Source organism: Mustela putorius, unplaced genomic scaffold, assembly GCF_011764305.1.
Source record: "Mustela putorius furo isolate JIRA1106 unplaced genomic scaffold, ASM1176430v1.1 tig00000275_pilon_pilon_pilon, whole genome shotgun sequence".
Classification (NCBI taxonomy): Eukaryota; Metazoa; Chordata; class Mammalia; order Carnivora; family Mustelidae; genus Mustela; species Mustela putorius.
Genome location: NW_025421341.1, coordinates 34,822,116 through 34,839,521, shown reverse-complemented (window position 1 = coordinate 34,839,521; position 17,406 = coordinate 34,822,116). Strand labels below are relative to the sequence as shown.

Here is a 17,406-nt window from a genome sequence, read left to right as displayed (position 1 = left end):
AGTTTTGCTGTTTCATTGGAAGGCCTCAGAGTCAGTTTTCCATGCAAGGTTGCATTTGTCAACAAATGCCTCCATTTTCAGGGAAGAACGGGATAGACTATTGTAGCCTTCCTCTCTACCTCTCCTTACTGCTACCAACAGGTTCTAACAAACAAAATTGGCAGTGGGGTGCCAGATGTGTAATGTCTAACAGTTCTTTCTCTTGCAAGACTGTAGTACCCTACCCTAGGAAGAACTTTTCTCCTGGCCCACTTCTGTTCCACCACTGATAAAAAAGAAAATCTACAGTACACATTTAACAAGATCTGCCCACAAAACTGACTATACAACAAAACAACTATCCAGAGTCTCCTGGACTCTTCCTACCTATTCACTGGCTGCAGGAGGCAAGCCAGGGTGCAACATGCCCAGGGTTCTATCTATCCTGGCGATAGGGAGTACACATGCTGAAGTCTCTAAACACATGCAAAAGAAAAGTGTGACTGTCTTGTCGACCAACTCTGTGTCCCTGTCGACAACAAACTCAAGAAGCTGCCATTTTTCCATGTGTCTTCACACCAGGGACAAACAACGGGGCTAGCCTCCGCCTTCTATCTGAAGGCCAGCCCTGCCATTCTGTTTCTGACGGCGGTAAGTGCCCAGTCATCAAGGATTGTGCTCAGTACTAACTCCCAACTCCTTCCTACCTGCCAGGCTTTCCATACCTCTAACGTGTTTTAAAAGAGAAGTCTTGAGAAGCCCTATCAGGGGCTGCAAGATGGACACCATCTTAACCTCAAAGCTACACAGATCACAGTAATTACAGGTACAGAAGGGAGAGCCACCACTGCACCCAGAGGCGCTGAAGCTGAAGGCCTGTGACCCACATACCTCTTCATCACCAGGTTCCACGGACTGGCACAGCCAGGGGGTGTCCGCCAGCTTCCTGAGCTGCTGGTCCATCTCTGTGAGAGCAGCTCCAAGCCGCTCTTTCTGAGGGGGGTCCAACTGCTGCTCCAGGCAGGAAGGAAAGACAAACAGAGCTGGTCATTAGCAGTGAGGAGCTGGGGCCACAGCAAAGCCCCCATGCAGGCACATAGTCTGCTCCAAGGAAAGTGATGGTTCTCGGACAGTTCTTATAAGAATTCCTAAGGAAACTAAATGAAACAGCACTGGCTAAGGGGCCAGATTCAGAACTTCCCCTTCTAAGAAGAATCGGGTGATGGAACTAAAACTCTCTTTTCATAAATACTGGGAAAAAACAAGCTTGTCTGAAAACTAAAATAGCAGCACTGACACTTGACCTAATTGGGTTTACCTTGGGAGCCCTATGTTAGAAAGAAGACAGGACCAGACCTGCGCCAGAGTGCAGGAAGTGCTATGAGGCAGCGAAGGAGCAGCCATCACACTCAGAAGAGCAGATTACTGTGAAATGAACAATAGAAGACATGGAAACTAGACTTTTGGGGTGGTTCTAGATGTGTGATCTTCAGCAAGTTACTCTACCTCCTAGACCTCCACGTACTCATCTTTTTAAACAAGAATGTTGGCTAGGCCATCCCTTGGGTCTTCCCTATTTTAGCTTCTGCAATTCAGTGAAACCCAACCTACATGCTTCCCCAGGGCTGACTCTTCAGCCAGGTTGGCAGGGCCAAGTGAGGAACGGCAACAGCACAGCATTTCTGAGAACAGAGTCTGCCTCCCTGGTCACAGGCAGACAGCTCCACGCCTGCAGATTTCTAAGGCAGAATTCTGCATACAGCCACAAACGTGGTTCTGTCCACAGGAGTCTAACATGCTAGCGATGATGTGGTTGAGCCATGGCCAGAGGGTTGGAGAACCAACCACATGGCCAGATCAGATGACCTCCAAGGCCCTTTCCCACACTGAGTCTAGAATTCGTAAGACCAGGAGCTCCAGGCTGAAACCTGCTGCCGCCTGCACAGTGGGCACTAGTGCATGCCCAATGGGGAGCCAGCCCCTCGGCTTACCAGGGCCACCCTCCCGGCCAGGAGCAGTGCTGTCTCCCTGCACAGGGCTTGAATGTTGTTCACCATCTCCAGGACAAAGCCGCAGTTCAGCCCCTGAGAGGAATCAGAAGGACACCCATGTAGAAGGCCCATGGGCTACAGGACTCCAGAGGAGCAAAACCTGAGAAGCACAGGCACCTCTGTGGTTCTGGGCTTGCCATACACTCGGTCCATGGACTTGGAGCTGGCATTGACGGCGTGGGCAAGTTCCCGCTCCATGTCTTGATGGGACTGAGCGATCTCCCGGATACTAGAGGGAAAGAAACACAGCACTCATCAGACCAGATGAAGGGGCAGCCTATCATGTCACCTCGCTCAGACACAGGCCCGGTCCAGCCCAGAGGGCCAACACAGACACAGCCCAGCCAACAGGGAACAGAGCAGGTCTTAGAGGGGAAATGGGATACCAAACTCCAAGTTTCTCCAGAAACTCAACCAGGGAGGAAAATACCCAAAATGAGACTCACAGCCTGTAAAATGGCAAGCTGACAGGAAGCATGGTTTGCAGGCCTGTTGTGTGGAGACAGCTGATTGTTCCTGAAAGGGGACTTTGCCTCCCTGCTCTATAAATGAGGATGAGAGGACCCTTCTCTATGAGGATGATCCTGGTTCAAAAGGCTGAGACTCCAGGACATGGCCCCAGGCAGCAGCCCCTGGCCTGAGGGACCCACACAAATAGGGGGCGGTGACAGGGTTGGACATAGCAAGAGCACCAGGGACAGAGGGAGCTCATAAGTCAGGGAAGGAGAGTGGGGAACCACTTGTCCTACCCTGGGGAAAACTAGGAGCAGCTGCCAGACTTTATTTTTTTTTTTCAAAGATTTCATTTATTTATTTGTGAGAGGGAGCGAAAGAGAGAGTGAGCACAGGCAGGCAGAATGGCAGGCAGAGACAGAGGGAGAAGCAGGCTTCCCTGCCAAGCAAGGAGCCCAATGTGGGACTCGATCCCAAGACGCTGGGATCATGACCCAAGTCAAAGGCAGCCGCTTAACCAACTGAGCCACCCAGGCGTCCCAAGCTGCCGGACTTTAAACAAGACAATGAGATGGCAGGTCCCCACCCATGGGGGTGGCACAGACTCTGAGGGGACAAGAATGAGCGAGAAGAAAAGCAGAAGCCTGTTATATAGCAAGGAACTGAGAAAGAATGTAAAAAGTGAAGTCATCAAGCCGGGATACTGATCTGGTCACAGGGGCAGGGGAGGCAAGAAGTGGTGCCGGCTACTTGAGACAGAGGACACAGCACAGGACATGCTTTCGAGGGTGGGTACCCAGAAGGAGGCATGGAACCAGAAGTGCCTACAGGAATCCCGAGAGAGCTACCAACCCACAGACTGAGAGTGTGATGCCAGGGGAAAGGACAGAAGAATCGCCCAGAAGGGCACACAGAGCCTAGAGCCCACAGGGCAGCAGTGCTCCCGGCAGGGGGAGAGGAGGAGGAAGCCTCAGAGCAGCACAGAGGCAAAGTCAAGGAGCACCAGGCCAGCGTGAGACCTCAGGGGGCGACCAGGGAAGGGAAATACAGTTGAAAACCAGAACCAGACAGCAGCCGAAGGAGGTCAAGGGATCTGGCAACTGAGAGGGCACAGGTCACCAGGCTGAACGACCCTTTCAGAGTGAGGCCCAATGGCAGCCGGCACCCAGGCAGGTGGGGAGAATGGACAGTGGCAGAGGGAGACCACCGTGCGGAAGGTCGTCCCCAGTGGCTCCAGGAGCCACTTCTCAAAAGCAGATTAAGAGAAGGAAATGCCTTTGGGTACTGGTGGTTTTTGTTTTTTTCCTAATAACTACAGGGTTTGTTTTTTGGTAACAAACCTGCTCTCTGGGATGAAGTAAAAGAGGCAATAACAGGACTATTCTGAAGAACCCGAGACAGTGAAAACACCAGTGGATTTTAAGCGTCCAGCTACATGAACTCCGAGCAATCTCTGCAACTCAGTGAGCAGAAACGAACCAAAGCCCAGGGCCCACAGAAACCCCAGCTGGGCCCTGATGAAGTAGGCAGACTGGCACATGGGCCCCAGAGGAGGGACGCCACGCCTGCACCCTAGCGGTGACCGTGCAGCCCCGAGGACGTTCAGGGACCCAGAGGCTCCAGCCGCAGGCTGACCACACAGGGAAGGCGAGGGCCCACCTGTGGATGAGGGCTCCTGCCGCCTGCCCGAACTGGTCCATCTGGGTGGCCTCTTCCTCGGACAGGATCTCCGGGTGCAGAGAGAACGACGGAGGGCGAGGAAGTTCACACTTCTGCTTGTCTTCCCAGGACTTAAGGGTGTTCTCAAATGCCTAGGGCGAAGGACGCACCATCACACCATGCACTGCTCTCTCGAGAGGCAAGCAGGTGCCCAACAGCAAACACTGCTGGGACAGTCACTGGACAACAGCCAGAAAAGGAGAGATAGAGTTCGGTTTCACACCAAGAAGGGGAAGTAATCCTGGAAATTATACCCCTGTTCCCTTAAACTCTGTGTCTAACAAAAGTAAATTCCTAGAACAAAACACTAGAAACTCAGGTCTTCTTTGAGAAGGCACACACGTGTGCGCAGGTGAGCCCTGGGACCAGTGTGTTCTCTCCCGTTTCCCACAGGCAGCCTTTCTTACCCTATCTCTGGTGAGTGTCTGTGCCCGGTTCTTGTGGATAATCCGAATGTATCCTGGAGGCTGGATCCAGGCCTCTCCGTCCACCTGCACAGGCACGCCCTCGTCCCCCAGGATGGAAATCTTCACCGTGCGACACTGAACAAACACCACAGGCGTTACTCGTGCACCGCGTGGAACCAAGGAGCTAAGAGGCTGTATCCCAGCACTGCAAGAGCCTTCCTGTCCCATGTGCCCCTGCACCCATTAGCTGATGTCTGGGGGGACACCACGCCCACTGCCTACCACTGCTGCAGAGCATCCCCAGCTGGGGCACAGCTCATGAAGAACCCGGGTCTGTCCCACCCCCACCGCCCCCTCACCCAGCACTGCATCTGAGACCGCACTGAGGAGACCTCAGTGGTCAGGCACGAGCACCAGGCCCAGGGTGGGACTCATGCCCAGCAAGAGCCACAGGGCCCTGTGCACATGGGAAACACTCCCAGAACAGGGTAAAGCCCTCCCAACAAGTGGTTAATGACTCACTGTTTCTCTTTTCAACAAAAAATAATGCCCAAGAGTTAAAATCATAAAATTCAAACACCCTACCCTACATGGGGGCAGAATGAGGCCAGAAGGACTAGAAAGTCACTGCGTGGGGTTTGGGTGGGCTAGGTTATCAAACTCCCCACTTCCTTGTGCATAAGAGCACTGCCCTCCTCTACCCATCACCAGAAGTAAGTACTAGGGGAGTTTCTTCTGATCTCCCCTCTCCTCCTGGGCCTTAGAGCAGCAGGAAGACCATGCTTTCTCCACTGCTCACTGCTTGGCCTCTGTTCCCAAACTCAGAATGTGGCTGCTGAAAGCCGCAGGCTCGGGCCGAGTTCGGTCGGGCCTGTCTCATCTCATCCCACCTCAACAGAAGGGGACAGAAGGTATAGTGCACCCACAGAGAAAGCCAGGGCAGGGAGCTCAAGCAGGATTCAGTAGGCCCCAATTCTGAAAGAGTGTCATTTAACTGTCAAATACAGCAGGTGAGGAAGGGCTCTGGGCCAGGAGGCAGGGCCGTGGGTGGTCCTGGAAAACCGCCCATTTTTCTGGGCTCTGTGCAAGGAGAGCACTGAGGCAAGAGCCTGGTTCTGGCTCAGGCCCTGTCTCTCCAAACATGTCCAGGCCAGACTGCCTCCCAGGTCCCTCCCACTTGCAAGACCATGGCTGGTACCTGGGCGATGCGATGATGCTGCAGTTTAATGACACGAGAGACGGCCATCTGCATGCTACCAAACACAGCAACCACCTCGAGGATCTTATCATCGAATGACGGAGCTGCAAAAGTCTGCAAGGACCAGTGTTAAGAGCGGACCTCTGCTCCAAACTTCCCTGCACAGCCCTCTGTGCTCCCTCTCCAGGCCGCTGCTCTGGTTATAGAGAGGGTACTACCAGGAAGTGTGCGTCCTAACTGAGAGGCAGCTGTGGAGCAAATGCATTACTGAGGGGGTTTCTAGGACCAGCTGCTGGGAATCAAATCTCTGAGTTTCCACTGACTAGCAGTGTGACCTCAAGCAAGTCACTTAACTTCTCTTGTCCTTGGCCCCATCATCCGTGAACCAGGGCTAACCCTGGTGTGTTCTTATGAGGACCGAGGTAACGCATGACCAGTCCTTTCAACAGCTACCAGAGCATCTCCAGGGTGTAGTTCACGTTCATGATTTCTGTTAGCTCTTATGTAGGAAGGACACCACGCCCCTGGTTAGAGGCCATTAGTGCCTCCCACAGGTCTTAGCATAGTTTCCCTGGATAGCAAAACCTGGGGCCCAAACATGGGCCCAAACCTGTCTGCATTCCACTCACTGCACACCGTCAAGGGACCTTCTCCGAGCCACATCCTATCCCACCAATGAGCCGGAATGAGCTGGAACACTGTTTCAGCAACTCCCTAGAACAGCCTCCCCACTCCACATCTCCCCTCACCTGACCCAGCCAACTCTGTCTTCCTTCAGGTCTCAGTGTAGATGTCCCCTCCTCTGAGAAGCCTTCCCAGACTGCCCCAAATTGGAGTCAGGCCTGGCTTCTGCATCACACCTATACCCTGACCACATCTTTCCTGTTCAGCTTCTCTTCTCATGGACAGGGGTAGCTGTCTGTCTTGTTCTCCACTGTACCCCGACTGACAGCACAGGGGAGGAGATCCATCCATACCTCTGCACCACTAACAGAGCCCCCCTAAGAGGTGGAGTACTCCATCAAGGCCTGAAGTGGTAGATGCTCCTTGAAGGAATTACCCACACCCACCTGGGGCCACGCCACCCAGGACCCCAGTACGTACATCATCTTCCTTGGTGCCCCCCCAGAAGTTGGTCCCTCCGGCATAGCTGGGAATGTTGAGGACAGCAATCCCCTGGAGGCTAGGGAGTGGGATGGGTCGCCCATCACACTGCACAGCAGAAATGCCGGAAAAGGGAAAAAAAGAAAGATGCACAGCATCAACCTGGTCCTTCTTCACTAACAATCCTCCCCTTCCCCCACCCTTACCCCACACCGGGCTGAGGAGGCCACAGCCACAGCTGAGATCTCACTGAGGTACCAAAAGGGCAAAGGGAGTCCCCACCCAGGCTGGAGAAAGGCTAAGAGGAGACCAGACGGGCCCAAGCACCTGAAGCTGCAGAAGACCCTCCAGCTCACCTCTAGGAGGACCTTCTGCTCTAGGTTCTTATAGGTTCTGTGCAGCAACTCTTTGGTTCCAAGAACTCCATACCACATCATGTTCTTGGTCCGACTCCTGCAGGTGGAAAGCAAAGAATGACAGGATCGCAAATCTCTCTCCACAGGGAGCTACAGTCGCTGCCGGGAGCGGCTGATCACACGCCGGTCAGATGCAGCACAGACACCTCGAGGGGAGGGAGGACAGTTCCTCTTTATGTGTGAGATATGCATAAAAGAAATACATCTGCTGATGGAAAATTCTGCTGAAAAATACTCCCAAAAAAGTAACTTACAGACATTACAGAACCTCACAAAAAAAAAAAATAATAATAATAATAATAATAATAATAATGATTTCTTTCTAGCTATAAAAGTATCCTTATCACAGAAAATTTCGGAAGTGCAGAAAAGCACAAAGCAGCAAATAATCTTCGTAATCCCCACATCTGTATGTACTGATGATGACAAACTTCAGTGCACTTCCTCAGTCTACTCAAGGTATTTGGCTTACAGGTGAAAGAGCCGGTCTACAGTCTTCTTTTTTTTTTTTTTTTTTTTTTTTTAAGATTTTATTTATTTATTTGACAGAGAGAAATCACAAGTAGATGGAGAGGCAGGCAGAGAGAGAGGAGGAAGCAGGCTCCCCACTGAGCAGAGAGCCTGATGTGGGACTCGATCCCAGGACTCTGAGATCATGACCTGAGCCGAAGGCAGCGGCTTAACCCACTGAGCCACCCAGGCGCCCCGGTCTACAGTCTTCTGACCAACTCTGTTCACTTGGCACCGAAGCCTGTGTCTCGAGGCAGGACTGACCCCAGCGGGGCACCTTCCCACCAACGTAGGAACCCAGCCACTTCCCACTCCCCATGGTTTCTGGAACCCAGCCACTTCCCACTCCCCATGGTTGCTGGAACCCAGCCACTTCCCACTCCAGGGCTCTGTAAATCATGTGGCAGTCATCCCTTTGCACACACCTCTTTGCAAACATTTCCAGTTCCTTCTCTAGGATAGACTCCTAGAAATTGAATTCCTCTTAGACCTTTTCAAAGCTCTTGCTACAAACTTAGGGAGTATCCTATCAGGGTCCCACGGTTCTAAAACTGCATGATGCATGACTCTGTTCACTTATTTTACTCTGTTAAATTATGTGCATTGTAATGCCCTTTTCAGCTATTTTTTAACTAACTAGAACTTTTGAATGATTCGGGCTCACCACCATGAGCTGTAAAACAGAGATGTCCCTGGGGCCTCGGAGACAGTCTCCTCTACCTCACAAGCCCCAGAGCTCAAAGTTTTCCTGAATTCTTACGCTCGATTCTGTTTTCCGAGAAATCTGCAATTACACACGACTTGGGTGATCACCAGATCAAGTTCTGAGGTGTGTCCACCTGCCCCTTTATAGCATCACCATGAACTTACAACTGTCCGGAGACTTGGACCCTCTGACTGACTCAGTCACTCACTTTCCCATGTGGAACTGCCCCACCATACCAAGCCCGAGGGGTGGAAACCTCCTCCAGGCCAGCCTCCTGGACTCTGACCTGGTTCTACCCACACCTCGTAAAAGCACCTCCATTTCGGACAACAAGGCACTCGGGCTTTACATATGCCTTCTGCCTTTGCACTCTGCACACCCTCTATCTCGCTGACTCCAGAAGTCAGCTCACTCCCGGGAGGAAGAAGTGAGGACGATGCAAAGGGCAGGTGTGCACACACACCGCCGCCTACCTGCACTTCTCCGGGTGCTCATCACGCTTGTTGTTGAAGTCCAGGGAGATCTTCGCATCCAGGCCAATGCCAAAGTAATTGTTCATGACGCACTTCTCTGTGTAATACTCTCTGCAATGGGGGTTTCCGATCAGTGAGAACCATCCCGGGTCACTTGGCAGCCTCCCGACCTCCAAGCATTTCTCCCTGAGGGCGAAACTCACGCCTTGCTCTTCAGGAGCAGCTGTACTGACCTGGAACTCTCAGGCCACCCGACGTACCCGTTTAGAACATAGGACTCGGTGATACTTAACCTCCTCGATGAAGTCATCATCCATTTTAGGATATCTCATCACCCCAGAAGCAAGCTGCCCTCCTCCTTAGCCATCGGCCCCCAAACCCTCCCCAGCCCTGGCAAGCACAAATCTGCTTTCTGTCTCCAGGCTGTGCCTACTCTGCAAGTTTCACGGAAGTAGAAGCCACAGTGCACAGCCCTCTGCATCTGGCTCCTTTCACGGAGCATAACGTTTTCAGGGCTCAACCGTGCTCAGGGCCTCATCCCTCCTGACAGCTGGCCAGCACTCCACTGGGGATGCGTGAGCACCGATACACACACTGGTGTGGACGCGGCCTCCCTCCTCTCATGTGTGGCCCTGGGAGTGGCACTCTGGGCCACGTGGAAACTGGGCTTTGGGGTACTGCTAGACCGGTTCCCGGAGCAGCCACGCTGTCTCACACCCCCAGCAGCAGTGTGAAGCCCGACAGTACTACAGCCATATACTCCCACGGCTTCAACTGTGGGTCTCAGAACATGCCTCAAACATCCCTATGCCCAATCAAAGCCATCTGCAAATGCAAAAACATCTATCCCAGCACCCATGGCAACACCTCCCTTCTCTGTGTCTGCCACTGACAAGACTCAATTCACTCCAGCTTCCCAGCCTCCGTCCTCCCCCTGCAATCGTCGTGACTGCAGGGGTCACAAAAGGGCTCCAGGGACCCTCCTCTCCTTCCAGAGCAGCATAGAGCCTCCACCCAGAGAAAACAGCAAGGAGAAAAGTACATGCCTAGCAGGCCTGCTGGCCGTTCCCCCACAAACTCCCCAGGGAATACCTGGGGGGTCAGAACACCACCACGTTTAAGATTCACAGGCGTCTGAAGTCTGCTTTGAGAAGCAATCACCCCATGGATGTGTTTTTATGACACATCTAATCCAAGTGCCTGACAGCTTAGTGAGAGCAAAGCTCTGGACAGAACTGTTTTCTGAGCAAAAGACCACATGCTGACCAGTATTTATGGGTCCTAGGAAAAGGGAGGGATCAGATTCCGAAAAACAGCATGGGGACAAGGGAAGGAGAATGGAGAAACTGGACACAGGGACCTGGGAAGTGGGAGGCAGCCAGGCCCCGGAAGCCACTACAGGCAAAGGCAGAATGACAAGTCTGGGGGCCCCTGAGCCAGGCCCTGACGTGCCACCCCACATGGAGGGATGAGAGCGGCCTCTCTCTCCAGGTGAGACTCGCTCTACATGAAGAGAGCAAGAGGAAAAGACACAGATGCCTAAGCTGCCAGATGTGGCACTTCAGTGATCTCAGGCAAAGGGAACAAATGAAGAATCTAGCTTTGGAGGCCGTGTGGGTACCGCTCACGGAATGCTGAGCTCTGGCCTTACTGAGGAAAGGTGTTGGGGAGGGTGAGGACCAGAGCAGGATGGCGGGGTAAGGGGCAGGCACACAGCAGTGTCAGGTCTGGGACGAGGCCAGCATCAGGCAGCAGGTATCTGAACCAAGGCCGCTAAGCACACGTCGGGCTCCACTCTCCAGAAGCACCCGAGCCAGTGCAAAGCTTCACATTCCTGTCACCCTTCACCACACCAGACACATTCAACCCATTGCCACCAGCCACACCGTCCAGACCTTGCTATCAGCCAGCAAAAGGGAAAACCTAGAAAACCACGTTTTCAAATACATGTGTCTCCAGAACTGCCACGTCAGAGTCCTCAGTGCCTGAGCAGCAGGGCAAAGGACACGACACCAGCCCACAGGGCAGCCCTGGAGCCTTCCTCCCTGCAATCCCAAACCCAGGACAGTATCTCCTAGATTTGGCCCCAGAACCTAGGCCCCTGCAGCACCAACAGGGGAGAGCAGGGAAAGGAAGGGTGTCAGGACAAAGCGCCAATGCAGGGCCAGCTGGGGGACTGGGGAGCAAATGAAGACCAAGGGCCAAGTCAGCTCCCAGCAGAAGCTTCTGAACCTGCTGAAACCTCAGACCCCGGGGGATGTTCAGAAACAACTAAGGCAGGACCCGTGCAGGAAGCTGGGATGAGCCAGGATAGGCTACACCCTTCACAGGAAGTTTCCAACCAGACACTCAGCTGAGGCATCACAATTTCCGAGTTTTCCTTATCAGCTAAGGAAGCTGGAAAAGGATCACCTAGTCAACTGTACGTGAATTCCTGCAGCCAATTCCAAATCTGTTTTCTGCACTCCAACATTCCTTTAACAACATGCTCGCCTGGTTTACCACCATACTCACAGGTTTTCTGGTTCCGAGTTAAAGGGATCAGCATTAATTAATAAGCGACTGATGACAGAACTTCCAGGCAAGGAACCAGACATCCCAGCCCGCACATCTGTAAGGAGGAAACGGGAAGAGAGTAAGTCAAGATTCACTGAATTAAGAGAAACCCGTGTCCTCCAGACTAAGAAACACATATTCTTCAAAACATTGCTGCAATTAAATTATTTCTAAATGACGTATAAACAGATCCAAATTTTGACAATTAAGTATTTCAGGTCAAAAATCACCATTATAAATCGCTATTCACAGAGCAAAATGAAACACACCGGGTGGCAGTAACCACCACCTGGAGACATGGTAAAGAAGAGTTTACAAAGACAGTTCTCATTACACGTGAGAAGCTCCCCTGAAATAACCTCTCAGTAAAAGTAACCCTAAACGTTCAATTGTACAGTAGGGAACACCCCGAGTGTCCAGAACCCCCAAGGAACCTGCTCCAATTTACAAATTTTAACTCATAAACATTAAGGCAGAAATGAAGCTCTGATTTTAAACATTCTGCCAATTAACCCCTTCTGGTGAAAATTATGCCTCTGATTAACCAAATATATCTTGCTAGCCTCATCTCCCATGGACTTCTGGAATTTTCTCTCTGTTCAGTTTAGATTCACCTAGAAATTACCAAATCACTTATGGGAGCAGATGGTGTAGCGTGCACTCTGCCGGGCCCAGGAGGCCTCAGGAAGTTGGTCAGGGGCCTCTTATCAGCAACCTCAACCCCCTGTGCTAATCCTTCCTTCTGCAGACACAGAGTACAGCCACAGTCCCTCTGGAGGGAAGATTACCTTGACCCTAACCTGGGCAAAATGAAAGCAGAGTCAGAGGCATACTCCCCTGGTGGCCAGTAGTGCCTCCTACAATCATGCTAGAAATGACAGGATGACTCGACTGGCTCCCCATCACACCCTACCCACTCTACCCTTTTCACTCAGGATAACTCCTAGTCATCCTTGAGGACCCAGCTCAAGTATCACCCCCTTGATGACATCTTCCCAAGGCCTCTGGCAGCAATTTGAATGCTGGCTGTCCTTTATGATAAATAAAGGTACTGTACATGCCATGACATAACTCTGAAACCCAATCTATATTTCCCACAGACCTATATATAAACTCTTGAAGGACAAGGCCCTGGTCTCATTCATTCCCCCAGACTCAGTGCCAGGCAAAGCAAAATGCCTTGACCTTGCCAGCTGGCAGGTTAGCGCCCCACCTGCACCGGCCCACAGACACACACAGCCAGCCTGCAGGGGACACTCACTCGAGAACAGGATCTTGGTGTTCAGGGCTGGCAGGCCATCCCGGTTTCCTGACTGGGGAGGAAGAGAGGCAGAACTGCCCAGTGACAAACTTCCTTTGCTTATCAGCTTCTCACATGGAGATTTGGACACTACAAAAACAGAACAGAAAGCCATAAAACCATCCAAAATAGAACATCACTGGAGCACTGGGAGAAGTCATTAGAGAAACAACCGTCCTAAGGGCTGGGGGGAGTGGGAAGGTCATCAGCCCCTGGTCAGTCCCTGGTCAGCCCCTGGCAGAGTGTATAAGACAAATCAAGCGGCCCAAGAGAGAGGAGGGGAAATGGGAAGGGACCCAAGAGGTAAGTGGGTCTGGGTGCCATCTGGAGGGTGACAGAGGCACTGCCAAGACTGGGATGGGGAGGCCCGGCTGACTCCAGGTCACAGTCTGGGTTGTGGGCATCCGTGCATGGGCAGTGCGGAGCTCAGAGCAGTAACAACCACTGAGTAAAATGCTTAGGCAGACACCTCCCCGCAGGTGTACAGGCACCGAGGGAGGGGGCTACACATAGTGGGGAAGGCAGTACCTCTCCACAGCAACAGCCTGGGCTGCGGGGCTGCTCTGGGAGGAATAAGGGTCCCCTGGCAAACACCCCATAGGGCTAGGAGGTACCCTGGCCAAAATGCCAGGCAGCCTGGTCTGGAGTAACTTGCACAGCGCACAGTGTCTGGCTGGCTGCAGCCAGGGGTGCCTGCCCCAGGCTGGGATCTCTGGTGCACCAGGAGGACCCACAGGCCTAAGCCTGGGTCTGGGGTGTATGGGCAGGTTCTGAGGAAAGCATACTCCTTCCGACGGGGGTCCTGCTGGGCCCTCCCCAGACAAGGGAAGTGCTGCATGGAAACAGGCTGTGTGTTCATGACTTTACACTGCCAAGTGACTATGAGAAGGCACCTAAAACTTTCCAACTGTGGCAGGGGCTCAACCACAGCAATGGGGTCACCAGGACTGACCGGTACCTTTGCGGAGGCTCCTGCCCTTTGCAACCCCGCAGCTCTCGGTGGGACACACTCTGTCATCTGACTTCAGGTCTTTTTTCTCCTCTGACTCGGAGAGACCTAAAGCAAACCCCTCCTGTTCCTGGGTCTGGGCGTTCTGCTCGTCAACAGCTGTGCAAGAAAAGAATACCCACAGTTGAGCACGCGACGGCAGAGCACTTGGACGGCGCAGGGCCGCAGAGCTCCTGCGCAACACGGGCTCCCCTCCTCGCCTCCATGAGCTCTCTTCAGACTTCCTCTCAGCTGAAGGCTCACAGCCCAAAGCAGGCACCCTGTCCCCTGTTCTCCCAGATCTGCAAGAACGCCAGGCACTGGGCATCCGTGTGGCCACGCTGGGAAAAAGGGGAGAGCCAAGAGGCTGGAAGATGTGGAGAAGGCGAGCAGAATGAAGGCACACCGGGCCTCCACCAACCGTCAGCCAGGAACAGGGCTGGTGCACACACAGCAGTGGGAGTTGGGGGGGTGGGTCACAACCCATGCTTCTCATTGAAGGACAAGGAGGACAGTCTGCTGGGAAGGGTCTGGGGTGAATGGGAGTGTGGTGAAATGGTTTCTGAGGGTTTCTGAGCACACCGACTAGGACAACACAGTGCAAGGGAGCCTGGATGCAAGAAGTCCACAGGTCACCCTGCACCTGCAGTGTTCCCTTCAAAGCTTAGAAACCAAGTCTAGAAAAAGGGAGCAACCAGCTGGCACAGTCTTTAATCCAACATGGTCTGCCTACCCACTGTCCCCAGGCTCATCATGGAGAGTCAGCAGCCTGGCCACCAGGTCCCAAGTACCTGGGATACAGCGGCTGACCCAGCCTGGAACCCCTCAGAGCCCCCCACTGCTCTGACCACCTCGCACTAACCTGGCCTCCCACTCTTCGACACAGCAGTGCCCTGTGCCAGCCCCTCTCTCCAGACCTCAGCTGACAGCCTCACCCACCACCCAGGGCCAAGCCCACCTCTCCCAGGCCTCCCCGCTGCCTTAGGGACTCCTCAGAGCTCCTCCACTCCAAGTGTGAGGCTCTTCTCAGAACACTCCCCACCCCAGGGGCAGCCCCACCTCCCCTTGGAGAGGCTCCCTCCACATCTGCTGCTACTGCCTGCTTCTGCCAAGCTGCACCCAAGGGCCGACAATTAGCGCAGGCCAGGCCCCTACCAGGAATGGGTCCCCCACCCAAGGACCCGTTTACATCTTCCCCCCTGGGGGCACCGTCCTGCTCTGCCCTCTACTTTCTGCTCCCTCTGGTCCTTCCATCAGATACAAGTGTGGTGAAAATAGAGAATGCTCCCCAGCACGCTCTCGGATACGAGGTGCTGCCACCACACAGGCTGCAAGTTACCTTGGGGGGTCTGGCTGTGACCTACATGGTGGATTCCTGCTTATCATCCTGTTTGGGGGAAAACAGAGTTCTAGTGCTTACTAAAGAAAGCTAATTCATCACTACCTTTTTCCGTGTGTTCTATGATCTGACGGATGGCTTTCTTCAGACTGTTGGCTCTGAGCATGAGCTGTTCCCGAGGACGGAATATCTGTGGCCGGGCAGGGCATGCCGACCCCACCGAGCGGTCCCCTGTGGAGCCACAGCCGCTGCCCGCCCCATCTCCATCTTCAACCTCCTCTGCAATGGTGGGGGGCGGGGTGGGCAGGGAGGAAGAGGCCTGGGACTCATCATCCAGGGTCTTGAGGAGAGAGTCCAGCTTCTCTTTCAGGACAGAGCACTAGTGGAAAACAAATGGAATGGGGCAGAGTGTTTCTCTGTCCCACACCCTCCTGCCCAGGGGCACAGGGACAAACCTTCTTGGCCATGACCTCTGACTCCTCCGAGCTCTCGGTGGTCTTCTCGTAGGCCTTTCCCACCCGAGCCACGAAATCCTTCACTGTCTCACAGAGCACTCTGTGGGAGGAAACGTGAAAAGACACTTCCAGGGAAAGTTCTGCCTGGGAACCGGGCGCCCTGTGAGGTTGACCCCTGGCTCCCCCAAGGCTGCCGGGCACTCACTTAGCCGAGGAGATCACCACCGAGTGCTGGTCGGACGTCAGGATTTTAGAAAGATGGGCCGCGACCGAGTCTTCATAGAAGAGAATTTGTTGCACCTACAGTTACCCCAAGACAGGGAGGCATGACCAGAAGCTCACAGCATACTCACCCTCATCCCCAGCTAGCCTGGGGCATCCGCTTCCTTCACGCGCCAACCTGAGATTTGCTAGTGTGGCTGAAAGATTTCAAAGCTTCCTCAAGCTGGGAACAGACAGATTTTAACAAAAAAGACCACGTGGAGCAAAAGCGCAGAGAGCTTGCGCCGCTTTAGTCTGACTACACATCCCCAGTCCGCACTGGGAGTTGCAATCTTCGATCCTGGGGCCTCACGGCAGCGAGGCCGACAGGCAGGCCTCCTTAACTAAGGCTCCATTCCCAGTGGACAACACATTTCTCTTTCTGGTCAGGACTTGGCCCTGGCCCCTCTCCTCTCAGTGTAAAGGACCCCATCACCACTCACCTCTAATGGGGGTTACCATGTGACAAACATTTGAGGCTCAAGCCCAAGGCCAGACAGACAGTAAATATTTCAGACTTTACAGTCTATATTCTTCCTCAAAATGTACAAGCCATTCTTTGCTCGTTTGACAGGTCCGAGCAGGCATGGGCAGACTGGAGCGGGGGGGTCATCGTTTGCAGACCGCTACCCTAGCCCACTGTCCTTGACCCTCCCAATGGAGAGACAGCCCTTGGCAGAGCATTCTCTCCACTCAGCCAGCAGCCAGCCTGCCCAGGGGGAGGAGCACGGCTATGTGCCCAGTGCTGCACTGGTCTGGGCAAAATCTAGGCCCTGAGGGGACCATTAAGTCCCACAAAATGAAGAGAAGAGCTGAACCCTGAACTAGCACAGGCTGACCACAAGGGCAGCAAGACGAAGTTGGGGGGGGGGGTCTAGAGAAGGTGGGTCCAGAGAGGGAGCCTGGGGCCTGGTGGGGACGATGGGAACACAGGAACAGTCTCGGGAATGTATGCTATGAAAGCAGAAGTCCTAAGTCATCAAAAGGGACCCCAAATGCTGGAGTAATCCCAGGAAGCCCCCCAGATGACCCCAAAGCCCACAAGGTAGTCGGAATTCACTCAGTTCCGGTACCACCTGGGGCTGAGCCCATACCTCTGCAGGTCTAACCTCAGGCTGGACATTTAAAGAGAGGCTCATCACCGGAGGGTGGGGGACGAGGCCCGAACTGGTAAGTGGGCTGGTAAGATGATGCCCGGTGGGGGCGACAGCAAATACCTCAGAGCCCTCACTGAAGTCTTCGGTGCCCATGGAAGAGGAGGCCTGCCGCGGGAGTTTGGTCTCATAAGCCATGACACTCCACCTGCACACAGGGAGGCAGCCGTCAGCAGGTCAGCCCAGCCCCTGGGAAGCTAACACTCTGACTTTATCCGGAAGCCCTTTCTCCACTCTGCAGCCCACAACTGAGAACAAGCGTCACAACCAGTAAGGCATACAGCCCTCCTGAAGGAGGGGAAGGGGATCCCAGGAAGGAACACCTGCTTCCACAAGA

The 17,406-nt window shown here is 53.6% G+C and overlaps 1 protein-coding gene across 7 annotated transcripts in view; it reads right to left on the bottom strand.

Annotated features, from left to right (window-relative positions):
* DGKD (diacylglycerol kinase delta) overlaps positions 1-17,406 on the bottom strand; it is a 113,848-nt gene that overhangs the window by 12,066 nt on the left and 84,376 nt on the right. For 6 of the 7 annotated variants that reach the window (XM_045078923.1, XM_045078925.1, XM_045078927.1 and 3 more), the window contains 16 exons: positions 17,133-17,217; positions 15,860-15,954; positions 15,655-15,754; positions 15,305-15,578; positions 13,825-13,980; positions 12,834-12,962; positions 11,531-11,627; positions 9,017-9,127; positions 7,268-7,364; positions 6,912-7,019; positions 5,808-5,921; positions 4,610-4,744; positions 4,143-4,294; positions 2,148-2,259; positions 1,971-2,063; positions 871-990 (listed from right to left, as the gene is read on the bottom strand). In XM_045078923.1, the coding sequence (XP_044934858.1) occupies positions 871-990; positions 1,971-2,063; positions 2,148-2,259; positions 4,143-4,294; positions 4,610-4,744; positions 5,808-5,921; positions 6,912-7,019; positions 7,268-7,364; positions 9,017-9,127; positions 11,531-11,627; positions 12,834-12,962; positions 13,825-13,980; positions 15,305-15,578; positions 15,655-15,754; positions 15,860-15,954; positions 17,133-17,217 (1,978 nt within the window). The remainder of the gene's footprint in view (positions 1-870; positions 991-1,970; positions 2,064-2,147; positions 2,260-4,142; positions 4,295-4,609; positions 4,745-5,807; positions 5,922-6,911; positions 7,020-7,267; positions 7,365-9,016; positions 9,128-11,530; positions 11,628-12,833; positions 12,963-13,824; positions 13,981-15,304; positions 15,579-15,654; positions 15,755-15,859; positions 15,955-17,132; positions 17,218-17,406) is intronic. The other variant, XM_045078924.1, reaches the window with a different exon arrangement.